The following is a 27447-nucleotide window of genomic DNA, read 5'->3' on the forward strand; positions in this document are numbered from 1 at the left end:
ACAACTCCAAATAGCTACATCTTCTACATGGCGTCTGCTACTTTTCTGTAGTCTGATGTGTGACCTGTAGATCTGGAAGAAACCCCAATACAGGCAGTCCCCGGGTTACGGACAAGATAGGGTCCGGAGGTTTGTTTTTAAGTTGAATTTGTATGTAAGTCGAAACTGCATATTTTATAATTGTAGATCCAGACAAAAAAAGTTTTGGCTCCAGTGACAATTGGAGCTTAAACATTTTTTTGCTGTAATGGGACCAAGGATTATCAATAAAGCTTCATTACAGACACTTTACAGCTGATCTTTGCAGTCTGGGACTAAAGTAAAGCATTCAGAAAGCTTCACCAGAGGTCAGAGGGATCTGTCTGTAACTATGGGTTGTCTGTAAGTCAAGTGTCCTTAAGTAGGGGACCGCCTGTACTCATACTAGGAACAAAATGATACAAAAAGCAAGAATAACAGGTTCTCCCTAGATGATCATTGGCAGTGTAGTACCGGGAATGTCCGAATATCGCAGGTGTTACAGGATAACCAGCCTTCGGAGACGCGTTCTCTCTCATATTTAGCTTACAAGCTGGGTTGATATCACTACGAGAAGCCACAGGGTTATGTACCTCAACTTCCAATGTTGACACAATGAACCAAGTGTCTTTGAGTAAGTGTTACGTCTCACCACTGCTTCAAGGCTCCTTGTAAACTCCATTTTATATAGACACAGTATAGGGGTAATGCTATGTCATAGAGGTTTCCATACGTCACTATGTATGGTGGGGTTTTGCACATATTCCTTATGTCAGTCTATGAAAAGGTGCAGAACACCTGCAGGAACATTTCACAGCATTTTCTAGTGTAAAATTTCGGCAGGAAAAGCCGATCAAATGAGTACGTTTTTGTGGCGAAAAGATGCAAGGATTTCTATCTCAGTCTTGCAAAGGTAGAAATCAGCAGAATACACATTGCACGCTGCAGACTTATCGCTACTGAGATTATGTGTGTGCCCCATCCGAAGGTGGAAAAGTTTAAAAGGTGATGAAAGAAGCTCTGCTAGAAGGTTAGATGGAGCAAGGCCACCACCCACCGTTATCAGTAACTGCACCCACCAGTAACCCACCTAAAGAAATTTCTTAAGACGACCCTTGATGCACAAAATTAACCAACCGAGACAAGATTATTATGTAAGCACTAGTCCTCCCGTCTCCATAATCATGCCCAAAGTCCAAATATAAACATTTGTAATGCAAATTAGAACTTATGAAACCACAGATTTCAGGGTCATAAGCTTAAAGGGCACCTGTCATCAGCAATGGCTCTAATAAACCAATATATTGTCAAACAGGGTAAAACCTAGTGTTTATTTCATTGCCCAGTGTGATAATAACCTGAAAATCAACTTTGATGTGAGATGTAAATTGGTTGTATAAGGTCAAGAAGGAGGAGAATCTGAACGCCTCCTCCTCTGTGATTGACATCATGCATCGGACTTCAGGAGATCTGGTTGGTGATGTCTCTGGATGCAGGAAAACCAATTACAATGAAAAGGGCTTTTTGAGGAAGAGAGAGCTTGACTTCAGTGTTAAAATTCCTGCTTTCTTGACTTTGTACAGCCAGTTCACATCACACTTTAAAGCAGAGTTTCTGAATGATGCCCCCACATTGGGTCATGAAAGAAACATAATTTGGTCATGTTAAGCTGTTTGACAACATACTGGTAGTGGTTTATTAAGCTTGAGTTTGATGGGAAGCTGGTAGCAAAAATTAACCTGATAAACCAGGGGCCCTTACTAATAGATCCAGGCACTGTGACTGTGGTAATCTTCTTATATTTGTTAAAATTAAAATCAACATTTAAAATGATGCTAATTAGACAGAAAGGTTCTGGGGGAATAATTGGAGCCACTCAGTAGTGTAGCTTCACAGCTGTTAAACTGTGAAGATCCCTCCTCTCTTTGTGTGAGGGAGCAGGGGGTGAGAATTGCTCCTGCACAGTATAACAGCCTGTGAAAGCCAGAGTTTGGTGGGCTCTGGTAAGGCCGCCCTCACCCACACACAGTAAAGTGCTCCTGTACATTGTAACAACTTGCGAAGCTGCAGCATGGAGAGGCTCTGATAACGCACTCCGGAGCCATTGCAGCTCATTAGCAATTTTAAAAGTTGATTTGGAAGAAAGGATACCAAGGAAAACAAATATAAGAAGATTACCGCAGTCACAGTGCCTGGATATATGCGTAAGTGTCCCTGGTTTATCATGCTGGATTTTCACAGTAGATTGCCTTTGAAGATTAAAAAAGAAAAATGACAAGAAAGTTAAAAAATTTTCTAAAATACCAAGATTTCATACAGGAACGATTTTAAAAATCGGAAAGCAAGCTCATACTCCCCCGGAGACTAATGAACCTAATATGAAAATGAATGAGGACATTTTGTAGCTTTTAGATCAAACGTTATACCCTTTAATGGTACAAATGTAGAAGACATTAAAAAAAAAAGAAACCATTTAAAGAGAATGAATAGTACAGCACATCCCAGCCTTCCTCCGAAGGTCACACAGTGAGAGAGATCACAGTATGGTTACATCATGGGATGTGTCTGACCTTGGAATTACAGTCTACATGTTAATGGATACATATACAAATGAAAAGACTGAGAATAGACACTATAAATCCTAACCTGTGGAAACCAACAAAGATAAAATACTTAAAAAACACATGACCATAAAGAACCTTCAGGTAGTTGATGTGGGAAAACCAATAGGGCTTGTCCAATCTTGATGCCCATCAGTTGTTTTTTTTGGCCAGTAAACAAGCATGGCTCACAGGAAGCAACATACATGCTCCAAAAACCAGCAAGGAAAAGATCTACGGACCAGAAGGTGCACACAACATCTACACGACAATAAAAACACAAACTAGCAACAACCTGAAACCAAAGTCTTCTTGTTGTGCATGCAAAATCTAGATCTACCTTCAGGACATGGTGATGACAAGCCCTGACCATGTTTCTACAATGCTCCTTACTTCTACAATATTGAGCCTGTTAAATGGTCCATGACATTGGGCCTCTATTCCAGAGCCGTCCCTTTAGCAAAACAGAATTGGATGGAGTTATTATAAAGCGGTGTCTCAGCCATCGAGGAGGGTGAAATTTAGGAGTGGATCACTTAGTATTCCATCAACCATAGCAGACATAAAAAGAAATAAGTCAGGGTGCTGGCATGCAGAGAAATTGGGTGCCCTAATACAGGGAAAGATATCAAGAGGGATGCCAAAAAATGACAATGTGCCCAGTCAGGTTCATAGATAAGCCTCTGATATAGAATCTCATTGCGGGACAAGCTATAGCATACCCAAAGGATGACGATGGAATAAGCAGTATATTATATATATGGATGATTCATGCACATGATATAAGAAGGAGCTTTTCATGTTCGATACAGAGTTGAGAAAGTATCGACAGATAAACCAACCACAACAACTAAAACAATACAGTAAAGCGGTAACATAGCAAATTCTCCCTCCACAACTTAAGCATCGGAGCGTCGGACTCCTCCACTCATTGTGTAAAGGCATCCAAGTGTTTGTTATATGCAGCACTGCAGAATATCCAAGTAGTAAGGAAGAACAATTGACCACGGAAGTCATACAGCGATGTCAGGTCTGTATAGGACACAAATGGCTCCCTGTGTGACACTAGATATACCTGTAAAGAGAGAGGCCCCTTGGTAACATACCGTCAGATTTCTTGGGATACATTCCTTTCTTTATTATTCCTTATCGGCAGCATCCCTTTCTCATAGCAATCCGCTGAGGCATCTTCTTCCGTGCCAATCTTATTCCAATCTTTCTCCTTGGCCTCGGAGATAATTCAGTAACATCCACAGGCACGCAGGAGACAAGCAGGATTTTCATGTGTGGTAACAATCTACGTTGCAAAGCAGAACTGAAGGCAGAGCGGCTACAGAGGCGGATTGCTGACTTCTCTGCATCACACACACACACACTGACACACACACACACAGCAATGCATCAGCAGACGCCTGGCATGCTTCATCTACACATATTACTCATTACAGAAGCTTTAACGTCATCTTTCTCAATAAATTGATTTTTCTTATGCTAAGAGGAGGATGGAGGATGTATGACGAGGAAAAAGAAGCCCTCCAGCCCCCTCCGTCACCCTCCCCTTCTCCCGGTCCTTTATTAACGGATGCTGATGTATGGATATCGCTAGACATCAAGGACAAAAGGCAGAATCAAGAGCCTGGACGTGACATGGCAAACATGGCGAGACAAGGCTAAATCAAACATTTAATAGTAGGCTGGTCGTACAGCCTCTGCCTCATGTATCCAGGCACGGGTGGCTCCATATCCCAGGAGAGGCTACAGAACAGCTGAGGCACAGGAGAAAACACGGTCTGGATGCCACACACATACACAGACAACACCACCACATCCAGGCACCACAAGTACAAACTTTAGGGACGCAGGAAGCTTCCAATTTCCAATCCAGCACAAAAAAAAACTAAATCCTATCATCCCAACCTGCTACTTTATAACAAACAAAACCTACTGGATACAACGTAAATATCTTGTTACATATAATAACAAATGAAGCCTTATACACAGCAACAACGGTGATAATGATACGTTCCATCAATTAAAGAAGCAATCTGTAATAAACGCTCTCATTGTGGTTAGTATCTGTTCTAGAATAAGAGCTAAAAAAAAAAAAAAAAAACACTGGGTGTGAAAGCGTTAACCAGATCATTCCAGGACAGTGTGGGTTAACCGTATGCATTTCATTAGGAAGTTTCCATAGATAATCGAGCAGAATTAATAACACGATACACATAGACAATGAGGGAGATAGAGAAAAGGATCACCTTTAAAGTGATGCATACATCCAAAAGTAACAGCTGGTGCATTGTTTGAGCATCTCCGCTGGTCTCTGTATCATACACCCCATAGACAAGCAGCCGGAGCTCCCCACCTATCTCCTCCCCCTCGCTCTCTCCGTATGAAGGTAGAGGACAGCCAGTGCTGAGGCGACAAAAGGCTTTTTCTGTGCACCAGGAACTACAGAGAGCGAGATGCTCATAGGCAGTGGGCGGGATGTTCCAATGCCAGCCGTATTACACTGTCTGCAGGGCCCTGACACACACATCCCGGGAGACTCCCATGTAGGAAAACATTACATTGGGTCCGAAGGAACACTTTTAGCTTGCGTAACTGGTACATGAAATGGAAGGAGTGACATAACGGAGGAGAGCTGCAACACTGACATCCATTCAGTAGCCGGCCAGTGGGATAGAAGCCACCCTGTGATTAAATAAATACGAGCCTCTGAAGTGGGCACCGGCACAGGGCATCGATGCCAAGATGGTGGCGGAATATTCAGACAGCTAAACGCAGAAGATGGACTGTGCAGAAGCGTCAACACCACGCAGTCACAGGATTTATTTATAGGCTGAAGTTGTGAAAAATCATAAAAACGCCACCTACACAAAATCCTTACTGTGCCAATTCACAGGGTTACTGCCTATATACAGGTAGAAGACTAACATGATCAAAAATGGTAATTTCGCCAAGGCGTGGTGCAAAACAGGACGCATACTCTACCGAAATATCCCCAAAAACACTAGCCATGTCCATCTGATAAAATTCAATATTTTTAGCTGAACTGTGCAGACATGCGGTTTTGGTATGGAGAAAAAGGATTGGGGTCTCAATTCTACAGGGAAACGTTGCTTATTTTGTAGTATAGAACATCACTTGGATACACAGAAGTAATGGAAGAAAAAGGACCTAAGCCCATGGCCATACACATTCATCGTCAATCCAATGATAACCCACCTTCAACACTAGACAATACAATTTATATTTTAAGAAATTCATACCTAAGCACAGATTCTCCATCTCTACTGTAAATACTTATGTTCTTACTGTAATGACAATTTTGGAAAATCTACTTGATGCAGTGATTTCTTACTATGCATTTCGAAATTGTCAACTGGGTGTCTTGTTAAGTGGATTAATAGGACATAATTAGATTATGAACAGACATTCCTATGGGGAATAACAGAGGAACAGATTTGATAAGAGGAGACTTAGAAAATGTGGTAGAATGTCCATTTCTAGAGGAACAGAGTTGACATCAGCAATCAGACAGCAAAAAGCTACTGAATGTCTATTTCCAAGAGGAATAACAGAGGGACATGATTATTAATCTAAGATCGACCCAGGTAAACGTTGATAAAAGTTTGTTTCTGGGAGGAATAACAAAGGAATAGAATTATTATTCTAATATCAGGCAGGAATATGAACGATTGATCGATAGGTGTTATATCAGAAATCCAGAATTCCAAGGCAATTTATGATTTATTCCAAATGAAATTTACTGTGTGTCTGCCAGATTTACTGACCCAAACCAACTGAAATGAAATCAATATTTTCACCTCAACTGAACAGACTTGTTGTTTTGGCAAGAAGAAGAAAAAAAAAATTTTTAAAAAGGGGCACAATTACTTACCTGGCCACTGGCGTTCAGATAAAGTTCATTGTCCAACAATAATACACTGTTCCGCAATTCACTAAGATCGTGCGCCCGATATCCTGCATGTGTCGCTTCCCCTGGAGTTCACCAACTTTTTAGTGGTTCATCTAAGTGCTTGGGCTTGCTACATAATTTGAAAGTTAAATTCCGCAATCGGTCCGAATCAGTTGGACCGTCCAATGGCAAGCCCCGTGATTGTTGTTGCATGGAAGCCAGCTCATTCACCTGATGCCATCAGAGAAAACAAAGCAGACACTAGCCTGGGGCCGGGGCCTCGGTGACCTTTGGGAAACATAAGAGCAATTCAGGCAATCGGAGATTGCGCCGGGGATTGTGTCACACGCGATCGTTTTGTGTCAAAATTGCGCTGGCTTTCACGCGACACAAATCGGGGGGTGGGCAGTCAGACGATCCAACGGATTCGGACTAAGAACGGGATTTAACATTTAAATTTGTGACGCAAGCCAAGCACTTACATGCACCAGGAAGAAGACGGTGAACTCCGGCGGACCTGATCGGGGAAGCGATACATGCAGGATAACAGGCGCACGATCTTCATGAATCACGTCAGAGTTCATCCTCGTCAGACAGTCCGGATCGGGGATTGCGCAGGGACCGGGTAAGTAAATGTGCCCCAATGTTCAAAAAGAAAACTAGCTGGAGGATGGAAGGTCAAACACTGAGTAGTAGCAAATCATTTTTCTATTTTTTTTTTTTTAACCAAAACAAGGAAGAAAAGTGCCAGAATGTGTTTGACCGCCTAATTGTTGAGCAGCGACAAAAGACGGTCAAACGTCGGGAGGGACATACAGATGCCGCCGCAGGTCGTCATACAGGCTCCTGAAGTATCCTTTCCTAGGCTGTTGGGTGACAATGGGCTTAACCCTAAACCGTCCAGTCTTCTTCCAGCATAAATGAATCCCCTCCGAGATGCCCAAGAACATCCCAGCCAAGAAAAAAAATCATTGATAGGATTGCACTCAAGCCTAGGAGACCAGACACCAAAGCAATGAAATCTAACCACGTTCACAGGAAGGATCAAATAGACCCTTGGTCAGTCAGGTGAACGAATTTGGGGTTGAAAAAGCTAATTACATCATTTGCCAGCCCAGTATTTTTTTTGCGGCTATGGATTGCTTATGGTAGCATTTCAGATCACATGCCCCGCTATACTTGCCAAAAAATGGCGGCAAAAAAAAAAAAAACAACAAAAACACTCTACAGTCGTGTACATGAGGCTCTGAGTTCTTCTACCGTCAATACTCCAAGAAATTTCTAAATACTTCTGTGCTAGTAGTAAAACTCCCTACAATCCTCTGTGGTTGCATAGGGGTTGTATATGGATGAATGCACATACATCTACATTTCTTTTGCCTCATTTTTTATTTTTTTATTTTTTTAAGTTGTGCTTACGAGAAAACTATTAATTTAAGAAAGTTGAGCACAAGGTGAGAAAAAACTAAACATAGAAGTGAACAGAAAAACAATAGAACAATACCGTAAATACAGGCAATATGATAAAAGCCAGAAGCAGACTATGCCCAGACAGAAGTGCTGCGTCCTCCTCCGCCTCTGCAGAGATGCGCCTCTGTGTTTGCACAACATTGTTATTCTTTGTCATTTGCATTGAAATTATTTGCAATCAATGTTTTTTTCTCTGTCTCTCTCTGTAAAGGCCTTGGGATGCGGGAGATACACAAGGCAAGCGAGTAAAACGGTGCACAAGGCTGAGATATAGGCTGCGAAGGAGCGGAGCTTGTTAACCCACAAACTGCTGGAATAGGACTTCTTCCCAGGTGAAAACACATAAGGATCTGCCCTATATTAATCTACAAGGAACGGTAGACAAATCCCATTAGTGCACCGTCTTTACAGCAGACATATCACTATATAAAGTATCCGGCATGTTATTTATGGTAAAAGGATCAAATGAAATTCATTATTAATGACGCTTTGTTCCCACAATGCTGCATTACGAGACATGTTGATGGACCCGTTCATGAACGAAATGTCTAAATGTCTACTGAACCGCCATTACGGGAAATTAGAAGCAGATTATGCAGCTTTTTCATGCCCTATGCCCGGAGTAAGGAACTACTTTAAGAAAGATCTAGAAATCATATTTATAGTTACAGCAGGCTGCAGCTCTAATAGATGCATAATACTACATTAAAGGGGTATTCAATTAGCATCAAGAGCTATCCATAACTTGATGTTTGGTAGTAGTACCCCTACAGATCACAAAAACGGTGGTCCGCTGTATCACCGTATAAATAGAGGAACTGGTCTCACACGTGCCGGGTGCCGTTTTCATCTTTACGGAACTGACGAAGATGGGCGAGCGCAGCCAATTTTGCAAGTTTGACCTGGCGCGCTATTGATTTGTGTTACAACAGACCCTCATTGTCTGCTCTGCAGGAGACCCAATGCAGGGACCCCAGCCGTCAAGCATGTTATGCCCTATCCTGAGGATAAACTTTATGTTACTGGAATACCCCTTTGACTTCATGAAACCATATATCGGAAGGGTGATTTCCACTTTCAACAAATAATTAATCTTGTTTGTGTAATTAAACAAACAACTTTTCAATATACTTTATTTATCAATTCCTCACAGTTTACTAGATCTCTGCATGCTGTCATTCTTTAGGAAGCGTTGTGGTTTACTTCCGCTGGATACAAATGTGTGCCCTGTCATGTCATACAGGGGCACGGCTCGTTATATAAACAGAAAGTTGTCAACTGGAGATGAGCGGACCTGGAGGCCGGGTTTGGCTGCCTGATGCAGACATATTGCCCAATGGACGGCTAAGGAGCCAATCTACAATCTAGCCATGGACCAGGGGGACACTAGGGAGGTTTATATGCCAGATTGCCTTTTCCCCGCCAATATATCCGATTGAGACGGCTGAATCTCACTAACGGATATCTCTATTGACAGCCCCTTTAAGGCTGTCCCTTATGTAAGGATATGGCTTCCTTTACAAATCCTCTACATCTCGGTCTGTGGGGTCACCATAAACCAGGCAACAGGTGCGCTGTCTTAGGGTTGTGCTTGACCTCTCCTTTGCACCGTATATTCAATCTCTTGCTCGCTCTTGTCGCATGCATCTCAAAAACATCGGCCCAATCTGCTCTGCACGATGCTGCATCTCCTTACCTCTCCTCTCTGATCTCAGTCTATCTCCCAACCCGAGCTCTTTGATCTGCCAGTGATTTTAGAATAATCTCTACCTTAAAGGGATATTCCCATTTCAACAAGTAATTGGTATTGTTTGAATAATGAAAAGTTATACAAATTTCTAATATACTATCTGTATAAATTCCTCGTGGTTTTCTATATCTCTGCTTGCTGTCATTCTATAGAAAGCTTCTACTTTTAATTACAGAGGACAGAAATCTGACCATGGTCACACAGGTGCATGGCTTGTTATCACACAGCTCTGATTACTCTGTATGATACTAACGAACTATGCAACTGTGTGACCACGGTCACATATCGATCTACTGGAACTTAACAATGAAGATTTCTATAGAAGGACAGAAAGCAGAGCTCTAGAAAACTGTGAGGAATTGATACAGAAAGTATATTAGAAAATTATATTATTTTTCATCATACAAACAATAACATTAATTTGCCAAAGTGGGAATACCCCTTTAATTTGAAACTCTCAATCACACCTCCAGGACTTCTCTCAAGCTGCACATATTCTCTGGAATGCCCAATCTCCAAAAGTTACAAACGTTCTCTTAAAACCCATCTCTTTAGGCAGGCCGATCACACTCACTACCTGCGTGAAATTTCAACTCTCTCTTTGCCAACCCATCCTATGTCATCCGTCAAAAACCAGACAAATACCAAGCACCAGGCTTCTCTGCAGTCCCCTTGACTTTGTATATAAGATGGCAGCTGATGGCTGGTTCAATCAGTAGCATTTTTATTCATTTATTTTACTCTGTTCCCTTATAAAGAATGGCTGGACCATTATACAAGTTCTTGTACGTTTTGTGTTACCCCCTCATCCTCATAGACTGTAAGCTCATGTGTCACCCCCTCATCCTCATAGACTGTAAGCTCTTGTGTCACCCCCTCATCCTCATAGACTGTAAGCTCTTGTGTCACCCCTTCATCCTCATAGACTGTAAGCTCTTGTGTTACCCCCTCATCCTCATAGACTGTAAGCTCTTGTGTTACCCCCTCATCCTCATAGACCAGTGGTGGCGAACCTATGGCACGGGTGCCAGAGGTGGCACTGAAAGCCCTCTACATGGGCACCCTTGCCATCACCCCAGGGTAGAGCTTGCCAGACAGGACTCAAGGACTCTTGCAATCACAGGCAGCCGAGGACCCTAAAAGGAAGCTACAATGATGATCCAAACTTCTTCTCCTTCTTTCTACTGTATTGGTGTCCTCAGGTGTCTATAGATTTTAAACCTGTGACAGAGCAGGGAGTAATAAGTTACTGCTTAAATTGTGGCATTGGCTCTTTGTGAAAAAAATGTGGGTTTTGGTTGTAGTTTGGGCACTCGGTGTCTAAAAGGTTTGCCATCACTGTCATAGACTGTAAGCTCTTGTGTCACCCCCTCATCCTCATAGAATGTAAGCTCTTGTGTCACCCCCCTCATCCTCATAGAATGTAAGCTATTGCGTCACCCCCCTCATCCTCATAGAATGTAAGCTATTGCGTCACCCCCCTCATCCTCATAGAATGTAAGCTCTTGCGTCACCCCCCTCATCCTCATAGAATGTAAGCTCTTGCGTCACCCCCCTCATCCTCATAGAATGTAAGCTCTCGCGAGGAGGGCCCTCACAACTTATCATTATTCCATATGACGGTTTGTATACGTCTCCTATAATTTGTATATTACTGTGGAATATGATGGCGCTATATAAATAAAGATTATTATTATTATTACACGGGTACATTATTGAAGCCTAGATGATCAGTAGAGAAGACTACTCTCTTTCAATGCTACACTAACTGGAGATTTTGGATTACCAATATTAGCTGTATTCCTTGAATGATCATAGTCTATTCTCATGCTTCTTTAGAAACACTAAAGGCCAATTGCACAGTAATGAATAAACCCCAACACCTGTCACTGGATGCACCTGCTCAGCAAGTATGATAGAAAAGCAGGGTCCAGGGAGATCCGATAGGAGTTGACGTTAATTGTCCTTTGTTTACAAGGACAAACGGCCCTGAGATAAGAGCTGATCTACACCGCCATGAGCGAGGCTGCAGGTAGCCATTTATATGCTACAGCTGTGGATTGTCAGGAGGAGTACAAGCTCAAGTAACTAAAAATACACCAGAGATTTATCATTGCCGTATAAAATAACTTATGTCAATTCTTGATACCAGAAACATGTTTTATTTCCTAATTGAGGAAAGAAAAGACCCATTGTCTCGACGAGAAGTATTTACATTTCTGACCCATTTAATTCTTCAGAGCAAAAAAATTTTTCAGAGCAACTAAAACCAGCAAAAAATTTGGTTTGGTCACTTCCTGGTCCTAAAGTTTTATAAATGCATCAAATTTTCAGACTCAAAGGGACAGGATTTATAGAATATAAAAGGGATACTTATAAAAAATTAAAGCTGTGCTGTGATTGGTTGCTATGGGTAATATAAAACCCTTCTTTTAGACTGTTCCATAAAAATGTCCCAACGTTCTAATAACAATTTGTCTAGCCTGCTGTGCTTGTACTTGTTTCTGTGTCTTTCATCATCTTATTAGGTCAGTGCTTATACATGGATCTAAATGTTATTACATCACCGGTTTTTATTATAACGTATGGTATTACTATCATACTGCATGCTCTAGCAACATTAGTACATGGTACCTGTGGGAGATTACATCATATACTCGCCTTCTTTCAGTAAGGGATGTACAATCCATGACTTAATAATACAGTGAATTGAGGATTATTTTATCGCGTCTCTTTATGCCTTCTAAAAGTGCAATCCATTTTGTTATAATTGCATACAAGTCTTCTTTATCAATAGTTGCACAAATATAGATAACAAAAAGGCTGCATTTTTTTTGGTTTCCCCTTCTATTAATTGAATTGTACCCTTTTTTTTTGCCCAATAGCATCTTATGAGCAATGGACATCACATCTGATTATAAGAAAAACACATTTTTAATTAAATTCAAATTACTCACTGTCTTCTCCTGGACAGGGCAATCCCGGCTTTTCTGGAATGCTTGGAAATACTGAAAAACAAAAAGATAAGTCATACCTATAAAGATGGACTTGTCTGCATACTTCTATAACTAGGAGGCTATTCAGTTAAATTAAAGGATAAAGGATAATGTTGCACCTCCGGTAGCACATGCATGATGCAGCTCCATTCACAGTCTATGGGACGGACAGAGAGTCTGGTGCTCAGCAATCTCTGCCAGATTGATGGATAGACCAGCAGGATATATTGCGACTGGCTGCTCTGCTCACTTGGAGTATAAATTGGGGAACAAAAGACCCCCCCCCCGTTTGCGTATTCCATGGGGGTCCCATCACCGATAACCCCACTGATCAGAAAGTTAGCCTCAAGGCGCTAACTTGCTGTGGACGGGCAGCCCCTTTAAAGACATTACATGTACTTCATAAAAATCTTCACTCTTGGAGCAAAGCTTGAGAAGTACAGAACAAATCACATAAAAACCATTATGATTTTTTCACAACTTTATATTCTGCCTTTTCTTGAAAATTCTATCTTCCTAATAAGAGTAATAAAGGCCACTACATTAGATTTGAAAAAAAGATTATCAAAATCATTTTTTTGAACACAAGGATTACAAAAAATTATTTTGTAGAGCTACACAAAAATTGCTTCATTTATTACAATCTGATATTTTTTTTTATTATTCTGTTCTATAGAACACAAGAAAAATACATTTCTGGTTTATGAAAAAACTGAAAATGTTCTAAATTATTGTACCAAACATTTTCCCAACATATTCTTTATTGAAATGAAGCAAGTAATACATTTATAAAAGTATTTAAAGCAAACCCGTCACCAGGAATGTGTCAGGTTTCAATAGCCTGTGCTATGTGGATTTTAAATATGCCTTTGCCAGCATTCTGAATCATTTCCATAGTCAATAATTCCCTACAATGCAATGCAAACTAGGAAAACCCGAGTAGAAGCCTAGAGTGGAAAATGTATTGGTCACAAAAGCCACCCACTATATAGCCAGCCTGCCAGCCCCCTGGCCCCAGTATATAGCCAGCCTGCCAGCCCCCTGGCCCCAGTATATAGCCAGCCTGCCAGCCCCCTGGCCCCAGTATATAGCCAGCCTGCCAGCCCCCTGGCCCCAGTATATAGCCAACCTGCCAGCCCCCTGGCCCCAGTATATAGCCAACCTGCCAGCCCCCTGGCCCCAGTATATAGCCAACCTGCCAGCCCCCTGGCCCCAGTATATAGCCAGCCTGCCAGCCCCCTGGCCCCAGTATATAGCCAGCCTGCCCGCCCACCTGGCCCCAGTATATAGCCAGCCTGCAAGCACCCCTGGCCCCAGTATATAGCCAGCCAGCCTGGCCCCAGTATATAGCCAGCCAGCCTGCCCACCTGGCCCCAGTATATAGCCAGCCAGCCCGCCCACCTGGCCCCAGTATATAGCCAGCCAGCCCACCTGGCCCCAGTATATAGCCAGCCAGCCCACCTGGCCCCAGTATATAGCCAGCCAGCCCGCCCACCTGGCCCCAGTGTATAGCCAGCCAGCCTGCCCACCTGGCCCCAGTATATAGCCAGCCAGCCTGCCCACCTGGCCCCAGTATATAGCCAGCCAGCCTGCCCACCTGGCCCCAGTATATAGCCAGCCAGCCTGCCCACCTGGCCCCAGTATATAGCCAGCCAGCCTGCCCACCTGGCCCCAGTATATAGCCAGCCAGCCTGCCCACCTGGCCCCAGTATATAGCCAGCCAGCCTGCCCACCTGGCCCCAGTATATAGCCAGCCAGCCTGCCCACCTGGCCCCAGTATATAGCCAGCCAGCCTGCCCACCTGGCCCCAGTATATAGCCAGCCAGCCTGCCCACCTGGCCCCAGTATATAGCCAGCCAGCCTGCCCACCTGGTCCCAGTATATAGCCAGCCTCCCTGGCCCCAGTATATAGCCAGCCTGCCAGCCCCCCTGGCCCCAGTATATAGCCAGCCGCCCCGTGGCCCCGGCCAGCCCGTGAGCATGCCCAGCCTTTTAAAAAACCACAAACACTGTACTCAATTTTTCGACGCCCCACAGGTCCTCTTCTTTTATTCAGCGATGCTCTGGCTCAGTGTCCCTGCGCAGTGCCATCGCATGCACCATGATGTCGGCTGCTTGCTGGGACATGGGCCGGAGCATGACCGAATAAAGAGGAGGACCTGCAGGGGGCGTCGGAAAGGCGAGTACAGTGTTTGTTTTATTTATAGACTCGAGTATAAGCAGAGTTAGTTTTTTTGGGCTGAAAAACTCGGCTTCTACTCAAGTATATTAATTATATTATATCAACTATTAATCAATTACCGTACTGAAATGATTCAGAATGCTGACAAAATGAATTTGTAAAATCAGCAGAGCATAGGCTATTGAAACTGGTTGCTAAAAAAATCACATTCCCGGTGACAGATTTTACCCCACTAAACTCCTCTCAGCATCCTCAGGTGGGGTTTGAACAGTCCTTTCCAGATTTCCCTTTTTGTGTGAAATCTCACCCATTTGCCTATAAATAATCTCCTCCAAAGTCGTGTGAAAATATGCAAACATTACTATTTTCTGTACAAGATAAGTCAAGGGAAAGTATCACTTAAAATGTCCTAATTGACTCTATAGTGCTTGAAACATGCATTTGGTGTCATATTAAGAATCTCATTTTATAGATTGCTTCCGAATTGTGGTTCTTTAAGTTACTCTGGCAGGATCCAGTTTTCTGTATGCCCTTGTTTTTAGGAATAAAAGACTTTAAAATGTATGAAAATTAGCCAAAGGGGCTCCATCAAAATCTATGGAGCCCAGAGCCCCTTAGGCTCATTGCAGAATTTAAAAATAGTTTTTCTTTTAAAAAACAGGGAATAAGAAGCTAAAAGAAGAAAGAATACTGGCATAGGGGAGACACACAAGTATGTCATTTCGCTTGGTTTACAATCCTTGATCCTGGTGGTAAATGTCCTGGTAAATATGATACCAGAGGGTTCTAGTTGCTGTGTAGCCTCAAACCTCCCTTTTAAAATCAACTTTTCAAATGAAGCTAATGAGCCAGAAGGGCTATGTGCGGAATTATTTGAGCACCTGTGTGCTCTGACTTCACAGACTGTTACACTGTGCAGGAGCACTCCCCCCCCCCCCCCTCCCCACACACTCCCTGGAAGTAAGTGTTCCTGCGTTATGTTTAATTTTGATGGTAGCTTTTCTTGAAAGGAAATCAGGAGCACTTACTTATAAATCTAAGCACCGGGACTGTGGTTATCTTCTTATATTTGTTGTCCATGGCCTCCGTCAACTAAAATCAACTTAACAGAAGGGCTCCGAGTGGTGTTACCTGAGCTCCTTCGTGCCGCAGCTTCACAGGCAGTTTCACTGTCTCCTCTTCAGCACTTCCCCCACTTTCCTTGATGTAATCTCTTAACAGCAAAGAAAGTTTCACACTGTGGAGGGGGTGCTCCTGCACACTAACAGCCTGTGAATCTGCAGCACAGAGGGATTTCTAGTTTTGTGATATGGATTTTCTACCTATACATTACAAATATCAGATCTGCACTTCCACAAAAGGTCACAAGAATCAACAAGTGGAAGCAGCTCCATTCTTTAAGTAGGGGTCAGCCAGGTAACCACAGCCACTAAAAAGAGAATGGAACTGTACTTCCATGATTGTTTACCAAGTTCATCAACTGATTTATGGGGCTCCCAAATGACCCGTTTCTTAAAATGGAATGGCATGTACACAATTTACATCGGCCTACAAATCCAGGCAGCGGATAACACCAGCGATGATTCTCCATTGTGTGTATTTCTTTGTGCTGCACACTGAAGGACGCAAAACGTAGAGATGAGACTTGTCTGCAGAACATGAACAGTAGTAATTACATATGCAGCAGATGTTGAACAATGCCAAAAGCAAAGAATAAATTGTCTCTCTGCAAATAACATAAAGGATGTGTGGCAGAAAAACAGGCTCTGAGCTCGGCTGTCTCCTGAATAGATAATGAAATGTTCCTACGCTAAAAGAAATGAAGATCCTTCCCAATATCCTCCTTGTCAGAAGTCGCTTATGTGTTTGCACAGAGGTTTTGTCATTTTTAACATGCCATAGTTCTTGCTCTTCTTCATAAATACACTTACAAAACCAAGTGGAGACATTTCTCTCCAAAAAGAAGCATGAAATTCCACTTCTCTCCTCGCTATTAGTTGGGCGATAGAAAACTGTGCAACTTTGAAGTATTAAAACTCTCATGCATAGTTATTAAAAGGAAGCCGTGGTGTCCAGGAGATCAGCAACGTATTCAGAGTTCATATGAGAAAATAAACAGCGTCAAGAGTAGAAATTAACTCTTAAAGATTAAGTTTTGAAAATGTTTTGGCACCTAGCAACAATAATATAGCCAATGGTATATACTCATAACTTAATACCAAAGCCTTCAGGGCCCCTGGCACCATGATAGTGTTATCCCAGAAGGAGCTAAACAGATTATACATAGCGTTTCATCTCCAGAGAGCATGTTATAGAGCAGAAGATGCTAAACAAATTGTACATAATGTTCGATCTGTAGACAGCATATAATAGAGCAGGAGTAGAGCAGATAGAACATTGTGCACAATCTGCAGTCAGCATGTTATAGAGCAGAAGAAGCCAAGTCAATTTTACATAATGTTCCATCTGCAGGCAGCATAAAATAGCATCACAGAATAAAGGAAAATAAAAGAATTATAGATTGGAAACAACAGGATGTGAGTGTATTATTATTCTTAAGACTTTTATTCTTATTACTAAAAATTTAAAAGACAAAATCCATCTGCAAATGTCAATTTTCAAATTTTAGCAATAAGAATAAAAGTGAAGTCTCAAGAATAATAATACACTCAGATCCTGTTATTGAGTGTTTGTACAAGAAGACCACATGAGTAGCTAAGAAGATTGTACATAGTGTGTTACATGCAGAAAGCATGTTATAGAGCAGTAGTAGTTGAACAGATTGTACGGTGTTCCATCTGTAGGCAGCATCTAATAGAGCAGGAGGAGCTGTATAACTTGCATTTTATTGAATTATATCTTTGAACTTTTTCTGCTTAGAAGCAGTCATAAGGGTGGCAATGAACTCTCTACTTAGGGTGTCCACAGTTGCCAGTTCACCACTTCTAACCTATCCCTAAGCATAGGGATGTAAATTGTAAAACATACAAGATATATAGACTACTTTCCCACAAAACTATAGATCAATCTGCAGGCGAAATGTTATAGAGCAGATTGGACACCATGATTATTATACAGTATTATATAATAAGGATCTGTAATGTAGAAATTGACACTGATCCTAATTACGGGTTCTGTAATTAGATGAAGCAATGCAGATTTAATCATCCGTTTGTATCTATGCAATGGCCATGCAAGTACATCAGGGGATAGACATGATTCACCTATAAGCAGCCAAAAAAAGAGGCAATGGCTAAAATATGTCAACCACCACTAAAAGGGGTGAAAGGTGATCTCAGAGACCTGTGGTTGTCTGAAGGCAAAGGCAGAGACCAGTTGTAAGATTGGGGTTTTTGTCATTTCATATCTGATCTGGGAGGTCATGCTTAGATGGGCAAGTCACCCTGATTATACACAACCTACAATTCTTACAGAAACTTGATGGCTTGTGCTATGGACTAAACATGTCTGCCCCAAACAAGATCAGAACAATGTTTAGATCTAGTCTATTATTTTAGATTTCGATCCATTTAATTATTATTAAATAAAGATTAAAAGGTGGTTGTCAAGGAGTTAACATTGTAGGTTTATTGGGGTGAAATGTTTCAGCAAGATACAAAAACAGTCAATTCACACAATGGCACAAAGTGACTCCTGCCAGAAAGCATTATGATGGCTTATGTCATGGTCAATGCAGGGAACAGCATATAAAGTGCTAGTTATAAGTGATCAGGAATTCATCCTTTGTGAAATCTAGAGTAGAAGCTCAACATAAGACTAAAATGCTAAATCAAGGGCAGTTTTTCAATCACGTTCTTGAATGCACATTCTTTTTCAAGGGCAGTAGAGAAGACTGCAACATAAAGGCGCTGCACGTGGTCAATCTATCAGGACACAATGTGATACATGTAGCCACTTGTAAAGAAGAGGTCACTGTTTACCGTGAATGCTGAGGCCCTCCTCTTTATATATAGAATATAATCGGAAAGCTTCTTCCAGCTCCATTTGGGAAGAAATAGTGCAGGGGTCACCTGGGGGGAAACAAACAGAAAAGATCATTGTTCTAAATGTTCAGCGTTTCAACAATTACTATAATATAATATTATGGTAAGTGTTAAATTGAGTTGTACCAATTCTGAACTTTAACAGAGTAAGCATAACACTCCAGTAGGGTCACTCATAGTTACCCTGTTAAAGTTTGTAATCCGCTGCAGGTCACATGGCTGTCTGGCTGGAGGACTTGGGACTTTGTGTCCTGCTGGCACAACGAGGCGGCTATCCATCCATTACTTTCTCAACGGCCCCTCCATGATCAGCACTCTCATATCAGAGCATGCGGAAACATCAGGGACGTCACAGGAAGTCTCGAGTCCGGTTGCCGATGGGTCATGATCTGTGGCTTTCCGCATACTCGTCACCAGCTCCATAGAGTAGCGACTTAAATATCTACCACCAGGATAAAGGATTGTAAACCACAAGCACACACATACTGGTGTATGCCCCTCTGCCAGTGTCTGCTCTTCTTTTAGCTTTTTATGCCCATGTTTTTACAAAAACGGCTTTTAAAATTATGCAACTGAGCCGGGGAAGTTGCAGAATTTTAAAAGCCGTTTTTGTAAAAACATGGGCATAAAAAGCTAAAAGAAGAGCAGATCCTGGCAGGGGGGGGGGGGCACACACCAGTATGTCAGTGTGATTGGTTTACAATCCTTGATCTTGGAGGTCCTATAAAGAGACTCTAGCAGCAGTTTTCCCCATACAAAGCTGCAGATAGATTTCAGCACTGGCCATGAAGAGCTGTGTGTGTTGTTAGCAGCAGGACTCTGAATAATGCATTTGTTTTCCAGGAATGTAGCTGGACTTTGAGAACTTCATCTAGTGCAGCAAAGCCCCTGCTCTCTGTAGCAAGCTTCTGGTTATACATTACAACAAAGCGGAAGGGGGGGGGCGAGCAGCTTGAATGCAGAGAACACATCAGTGCGAGGAGACTCCAGGGCTCTAAGTCCAGCTACAATCCTGTAATATTAATACATTTTTCACAGTCCTTCTGTTACTACCTAAAAACACAAGAATATAGTTACAGAGTCAATACAAAACATCTGCAGCGTTGTATGCTCAAAATTGCTTCTCCTTTTAAAAGATGGGTTCATTTCCAATTTGTCTTTTTATTGGAAAAATAGTCAAATGTGCTGCTATCACCCCTTAGCACATCCTACTACACAACACCCACATTTAGTGCAATAAAAGTATTTAAAATATTTATGTGCAAATTTTTGCAATTTTTATGACTTGAGGACTTTCCTTTTATTGACAAGTTGAATGTGTCTCACACAGTACAAAGGGTTTGTGACTTTCCATACAAGATCTAAAGCGGCAGAGTTCACCTTTGTCTCTACCTTTTTCTAATCTCTATAAATACGACAGTAGGAAATAGAAAATGATTCCATTAATAAAATATAATTATAGGTTACACCTTCTTAAGGTGTGACAAGGTTACCAGCTAGCTTTATTCAGAAAGTAAGGTTCCCAGAACACTGTGGTAGTCCGTGCCGTACAATTTAGGGGCCACTCTCCAGATCTTCTCATAACTGTGTCACTCAATAGCAGAGATAGAAATTCAGCCATAGAACTCAATTCCACCCCCCCCCACCCCCCTCCCACTGTTTGCTGAAATTTCCTCTGCTGCAGTGAGTTTACATCAGAAGGGTAGGGTAGTGCTGAGTGAGCAGAGGGGTAGACAGTATAATAGTCTGTGAAGCATGGAGGTTCTCTGGTAACGCCCCCCCTAGGAGCCTTTCAGCTCATTACCTTAATTATAATGGTAGATTTCCTTTAAATAGGTCACAGATATGTATTAAAGGTAACTTGACAAGGAGATTTGGGACACTAAACCATCCACAGTTCCTTACAGACCAGTGGTTTAGTGTCCCAAATCGCCCTGTAGTCTCCATGGTTATATAAAAAAGAAAAAAAAATTTTTATACTTACCTTGTACTTTCGGTGCATGCAATGTTCTGTCAAGTGAAGCCGGCGTATTACACAATGGCTTCACTGCGCAAGCCACATACCTACTTTACAATGGCTTAACTTGCTGGAAGCCAGGAGAGCCAAGTATAAAAGTTTAATTTCTTAAATGTTTATCAAAGTACAGGCTTCAAAAAGCCTGTAGAGGCAGTCCCTACTTAAGAACACCTGACTTACAGACTGCCCCTAATTACAAACGGACCTCTAGTAATTGATAAGTTACAGTACTTAAACCCTTGCTTACAATAAACAGTTATACATGGTGTCTGTAATGAAGCTTTATTGTTAATCCTGGTTCTTATGACAATCCAACATTTTTAATATCCAATTAAAACTTTATAAATTATACAATTCAGACTTACATACAAATTCAACTTAAGAACAAACCTACAGAACCTATCTTGTACGTAACCCTGGGACTGTCTGTAGTTTGTATAGGGTCCCAAATCAACCTGACATGTCCTCTTGAATTTAAAAAGAACGGACATTGATGATCTGCACAGCATCCAAATTCCAGGACACAAAATGTATTCATTGTCTGGGGAAGAGATTTGTTAAAAAACCTCATCTATTTAGAGATTCTGCTGTTTCCTTGTGAGCATCTCATACTAGAATGTGAAGAATGGCAACAAATGGTTATACAAACTCCTTACTGATTTACAGAACTATTTATGAATTGGATACAAGATGATATTGATTAACCAGTAACATAGTAGACCTTGACCAGTACATAACTGGGAGAGATTCTTTATCAAGGAAAAGGAGATTACCGTACATTGAATTTGCCAACTTTGAAGGAACTTTTCCTCCAAGGCAAGACTTCAAAGCGAAAAATGTAACTAAAGCACCTTAATCCTTGTCTTTCAGCCAAAATAGTAGTACAAATGTTAAGGACTTGTGTTATTTCTCAACCCCTCAGATTGGATAATTGAATCATTTACTTAGCATTACTTCACTGTAGCCAAAGCCAGCGCAGATGTACAGGAACATTTTAGCATCTGTTTCTTTGTAGAAAATGAGCAGGAAGGGGAAAATATGTTCAAGCTCCTGAAAAGCTCCTTTCTCTCTTTACAATTTTTTTTTTTTTGCAAACAGCTGACAATAGCTGAGAATGGAGAAGTACAGCAGCGGTGAAATGTAATAAAAACTTCTGTAACATTTCTCCTATGGACAAAGGATAGGGGGCAATCGTCTACTCGCTGGTTGTTCCAGCTATTGGAGGCCAATATATAGGCACTTTAAGGTTTCCAGACGTTGAGGGTTTAGCTCTTTGGATGCGGCAGTTGTCAGCTCCAATAATTTTGAAGCTGTAAGATGTACAGTAGTACATTAAATGGGCCAGACAAGTTCACCGAATCAGATATGTTTGCATTGGGCCCTAAGTCGGCTGCCCATGAGCAAGTTTGTTCCAACAAACCCTTACCAGACTTATCGGACTGAACCTATAACTACTGAACTGAACTCCGCATGTCCGTTCAGTTCTGAGATTCCAGGTTCAGTACGGTAAATCCTGCACAAAGAAAGTTTGTCGGAAAAAACTCAATCATGGTCTGCCATTGGTCTGCACACAAAGTTGCGGATACTCAGCTGAGCCGCTACACAGAGCAAAGCCATCTGCCCTCAGTCCTGTTCATCTTGTCCCTACCAGTGAAGGTGGCAGCTGCAAACAGATGACCGATGGGGGTGCAGAGTATTGCTATATGGCAGTGATGGCGAACCTTTTAGAGACTGAGTGCCCAAACTAAAACGCAAAATGTACCTACTTAACACAAAGTGCCAATAAGGCAATTCACACTCAGGGCCAGTACCTGATCAGTAGTAACTCCTCTCTAGTGCTTCTAAATTAAATTGTGTTTTAAAATGCAAACTGCCCAATAATGCCAACATAGATAACTAGAAAATCTGCAGCAGTCCTAGGTTAGTAATTAATAAAAAAAAATAGTTCACTACATACATAGTGAGCTACTGGGCTTAACAGTGTTAAGTTTACACAGAACTGCTGGGATACCAGACCGCATATATTACTCAGGACTGCTGCAGTCTGCCAACTTTCTTTTCTTGCATAGGACTGCTACCTTATACATCACTGTTTTACATGAAGAAAGAGGCAGCAGTCCTATGTAATGAATGAAAACTGTCTAGCTACAGAAGTCCTATGTAACTTATGGAGCAATAAGATGCAGCAGTCTGTTACTCAAATTGGCTTTTGTACCATGCAGTGCTGTATTTTACATAGGACTGCTGCTTTTCCCTCCATGTAAAGGAAACAGTCCTGTGTAAGTACAATAGTGCTGTTCCATACACAGGGCTGTCTGATAGGGATTGGGTACAGTGAGTGAATAAGCATCAGGGCTGTTTGTGGGGTTGGGTGACAAAGGAGGATAAATGCAAGTGGAATGAGCAGAACTGAGAGCTCACCCAGCAGCCATCACCCAGCAGCTCTCTCACAGCCTGGACTCCTGTGCTGCATCTGTAGCTTATCCTCAGTTCTTCCTGATGGCAGGCAGGAGGAGAGCAGGGACTGATGCAGGAGACGCTGTGTGAGTGTCCAGCGTCTGTGACTCCGCCCACATGCAACCTCTGACCTCTGTGGCCGGCTCCGTGCTGCTCCATGCTGAGGAATGTGTTAGCTGTGAGCAGACAGCAGCGCTGGCACACAGGAAACTCCACAGAGACCTGACACCTTCACAGCATGAAGATCGGCTCAGCAGGGTCAGTTCCAGTGAGCCTCCGGCAGTGGTTCAGGCATCGGTGCGCGTGCCCACAGAGAGTGCTCTGCGTGCCATAGGTTCGCCACCACTGCTATATGGTAACCAATATATGGATACGTTATCAATATACCAGAAAAACACTATAAAAGGAAACCTGTGACATTTTTTACAAATACAGTTAGTGACAGGTTCCCATAGAGACCCATAAACTAAATGCCACCATTTTTTAACTACAAATTGTTATTTTTAAATGTCCTCTCATCCTTACTCAGGTCCTTTACCCACTAACATTTGCAAAATCTACCCCATGTATGTATCAGATCACACAAGATCATGCGTGCCAACAAATGTTATTGGGTAAAGGATCTTAGATGGCATTACTCTAGTCATATGACATGAGGTACTGAATGGTGAGAATGGGGAGGAGTCGTAATGAGAGAGCATATGAGGACACACGCCCTCTGACTCGCTGCTGGATCTGGCTGTATGCCAGGTAAGAGAACAAAGTTGATTTTATTGGGATATTAAGGAATCAATTTTTAGCTAAAAGAAGGGTGGCATATAGTTAATAAGGCTCTATGGGAACCTGTCACTAGCTGAGTTTGTGAAAAATGTGGTAACAGTTGCCCTCTATTCTTTCTTTAAAAAATTACCTTTAATTATATTCACATTATATAAGAACCTTCCTACATTTTTAAAGCCCCATTCTTAAGATCTCTCCGAACTTTTGTCAAACCAGGAGAAAACCATGACAGAGCTTTCATATTTGAGGTGTGAATATTAGTATGTTAAAAAAGCAACAGGAAACTGCTAATCCCATACATTAAATATTAATGCTTTCTAACAAGTTGAAAGAAGCCAAAACGCTGCGGAAAGCTGCATGTTTGAGTATGAGACATGCAGCGGCGGTAGAATCTAAATGTGTATAACTATCACTACAAGATTTTACTAGACATGGAGTGCACAATACTACAAGCAGCACAGTCACATAAAGAGCCATGTACTGTATCTAGCTGTGCCCTGCTCTTTGGGAACTCCCATAAAACAAAGTGCTTTCTCGGACAAAACAGTGAAGCGCAGAATACTCCAAGCTTAAATTTTTATTAAAAAAAACCAACAACTTACAGGCATTACACCTACACAATGTCGGCTTGGGTTGTCAACGTAAAATGAAAATTTTATGGTGTAATTCGAATTTGTCAAGGGTTTTATGTATTGCATTCACTTCTTTCGCAAATATAATTGTTTAGCTTTCCATTGTAAAAATGAACACCCCCATGATGCATGTCCCAAAGAGGCAAAGAATGTAAATGGATTTGCCGGGAATCCATAATGCTTCAGCGTTTAAGCCTTCAGAAGTAAAAAAGATAAAGTACTCGAATATGCTTGCTCCAGGACTCCCTCAATCAGTCTCAAAGTGATTCTATTTCATAGATAAAGACTGCCATGGGCCCTGGGCTGTATGAATATTATAACCACTACAAGTCTGGTATCACTTCCATATGATAGTACAATCAAGCTTCTTGGGGAATGGAGGATGCGTCCCATCTGTCTGCTTTCTGCATTTTTGGGACCTTTGGTGGACCTTCAAAGGTCCTGAAATGGCTCTTACATTTCAGGACCAGATGTATGAGGATTTCATGAGAGAAGTTCCTTCTCAGAAGGCTTGAGCCCCAGGCTACCACTCAAACTACCTATATGATAATCAATTACGGACAGCAAGAGCCATCCCGCGGTGGGAGTGCCACAGATCGCCAAGTATTTAATTTTCCACTTAGGACTCCCATTTTATCTATGGTTTTAGACTGGGTCCACATGTGAAAATCAATTCTTGGGGCCCACCACTGTACAGCTTCATGCAAATAATATTGGTATGATGTACAGTGGGAAGAATGTATCATTAAGCAGATTACAAGCGACAGTCATGGGAGCCAGAGTAAATTAAAATGCTTCATATGAGCTGTTAAAGGGAACCTGTCACCAGGGACCTCTTTTCATTAAAGACAGGTTGCAGAAGCCCATCACACTTGCAAATCTGCCTTTATGCTTTCTCCAAGCATCTGCATTACAATATAAATGTGTGTTATAACTTACCTTGCACCCTGACAGAATCCTCTGTGTAGTCCCAGGGGTCGGTCTTTGGTTTGGATGCATTTCAAGAAACATCATGTGACTTGACTGTGCTGCAGACTGCTCAGCTCATGGCCCCACACCTATGTGCTCTTGTACAGCTCCTCCTTCTCCCACTGATGTCAGCTCACCGGGCGGTGAGCTCTGTAAGGGAGCAGGAGGGAGGAGCTTACAGGTGCACAAATGTAGGGGCCAAGAGTTGAGCAGTCTGTGGTACAGACAAATCACATGTTTTTTTTTTAATGCCTGACAGCGGATTCTGTCAGGGTGCAAGGGATATTTGGAATGCAGCTGTAATGGGCTTCTGTAACCTGTCTTAAGTGAAAATGAGGTCCCTGGTCACAGGTTCCTTTTAAAGTCTGCAGTGGATTTGCGAGTTCAATACTATATTGTATGCCAGGAAGGGAATGTAGTGATTTTGCGCCAACATTTGACACTTTTTAAAAAGTCACACGCCTGACCTGCACATGTGGATTGCCTTGATATATTTGGCGTTTGGAGAAAGAACTTTAATTTTAGTAGGTTTGCAAATGTACAGACATCCCCCAGGTTACGTACAAGATAGGTTCCTTGGCTTTGTTCTTAAGTTGAATTTGTATGCAAGTCAGAATTTTTTGCCTGAATGGGATCAAGGATTATAAAAATAAACTTCATTACAGAAACCTTACAGCTGATTATTACAGCTCAAGACTAAAGTAAAGAATCCAGAGAGCTTCACCAGAGATCTCAGTGGTCAGAGAGGTCCGTCTGTAACTAGGGGTCGTCTAAGTCAGGTGTACTGAAATATGGGACCTCCTGTATATGCTGGGGGGAGGGAAAGCAGAGGAAGTGTTATTTCAGAGGACACCTTTAACAGCGATCGTGTTTTCTTAAGTTTTATAAAAAAAATTGGTCGAATTGTACAGTTCCACTCTATTTTCTAAAATAAGCTGTCTGTCTAAAGCATTATTTAAAAAGTTAAAAATGATAAAAGGTTTTTTTTTAAAAAAAACTGCACGGATAGCATACATTTATCTCTACATATTTAATGTGCCCATTAACTACATTTGGAATAACTTAAAAGTGATAACATTTTATTGAAACGAAAAATATGTAAAAGTGTTTCCCATCAGAATCAAATTTTAGTAAAGGTTCAGTAGGAAGAGGAGAGTCACCCCATTATTATATTCAAACTCATTTTGCCTGTAAAATACTCACTGAAGAACTACATTTTCTTCCAGCGCTACTGCAAAATCCTCAGCAGCCAATTATAAATGCATTTAGTTAATGAAAATTTGGGCATCTTAAATTCAGCTCTGTGACTTTCCATTTTATTAAGGTTTATGGAAAAAGAATGTGAGAGCAAGAAAAACATTTAAATATCTGATGCCACCACACCATCAACATTATGCCTTGATATTAATACTCGAGAGCGAAAAATAGTCTTAAAGGAAACCTACCATGAGGAATCCACCATTAGAAGTAGATGTGATGGTAGATTCCTCCCGCCTACCTCTGCCCTAATCTGTAATTTAATAATCCGGAAACCTAATCTAACTTGTTAAAAACATTATTTTAGTAATATGTAAATTAAAGGGAACCTGTCACCGCTGTTTAAAAAAAAAATTAATCTGAGCGAATCCCAGCGAGTCGAGTTGGGCGGGT

The 27447-nt window shown here is 41.7% G+C and overlaps 1 protein-coding gene across 6 annotated transcripts in view; it reads right to left on the reverse strand.

Annotated features, from left to right (window-relative positions):
• Positions 1 to 27447, reverse strand: part of PRKCZ (protein kinase C zeta) — a 125150-nt gene that overhangs the window by 76980 nt on the left and 20723 nt on the right. For 2 of the 6 annotated variants that reach the window (XM_072155980.1, XM_072155979.1), the window contains exons 4-5: positions 18880 to 18969; positions 12718 to 12768 (exon numbers count right to left, since the gene is read on the reverse strand). In XM_072155980.1, the coding sequence (XP_072012081.1) occupies positions 12718 to 12768; positions 18880 to 18969 (141 nt within the window). Of the gene's footprint in view, positions 1 to 3724; positions 4438 to 4876; positions 5075 to 12717; positions 12769 to 18879; positions 18970 to 27447 lie in introns of those variants that run through there. The other 4 variants (XM_072155983.1, XM_072155981.1, XM_072155984.1 and 1 more) reach the window with 4 other exon arrangements.

Source organism: Engystomops pustulosus, chromosome 6, assembly GCF_040894005.1.
Source record: "Engystomops pustulosus chromosome 6, aEngPut4.maternal, whole genome shotgun sequence".
Lineage (NCBI taxonomy): Eukaryota > Metazoa > Chordata > Amphibia > Anura > Leptodactylidae > Engystomops > Engystomops pustulosus.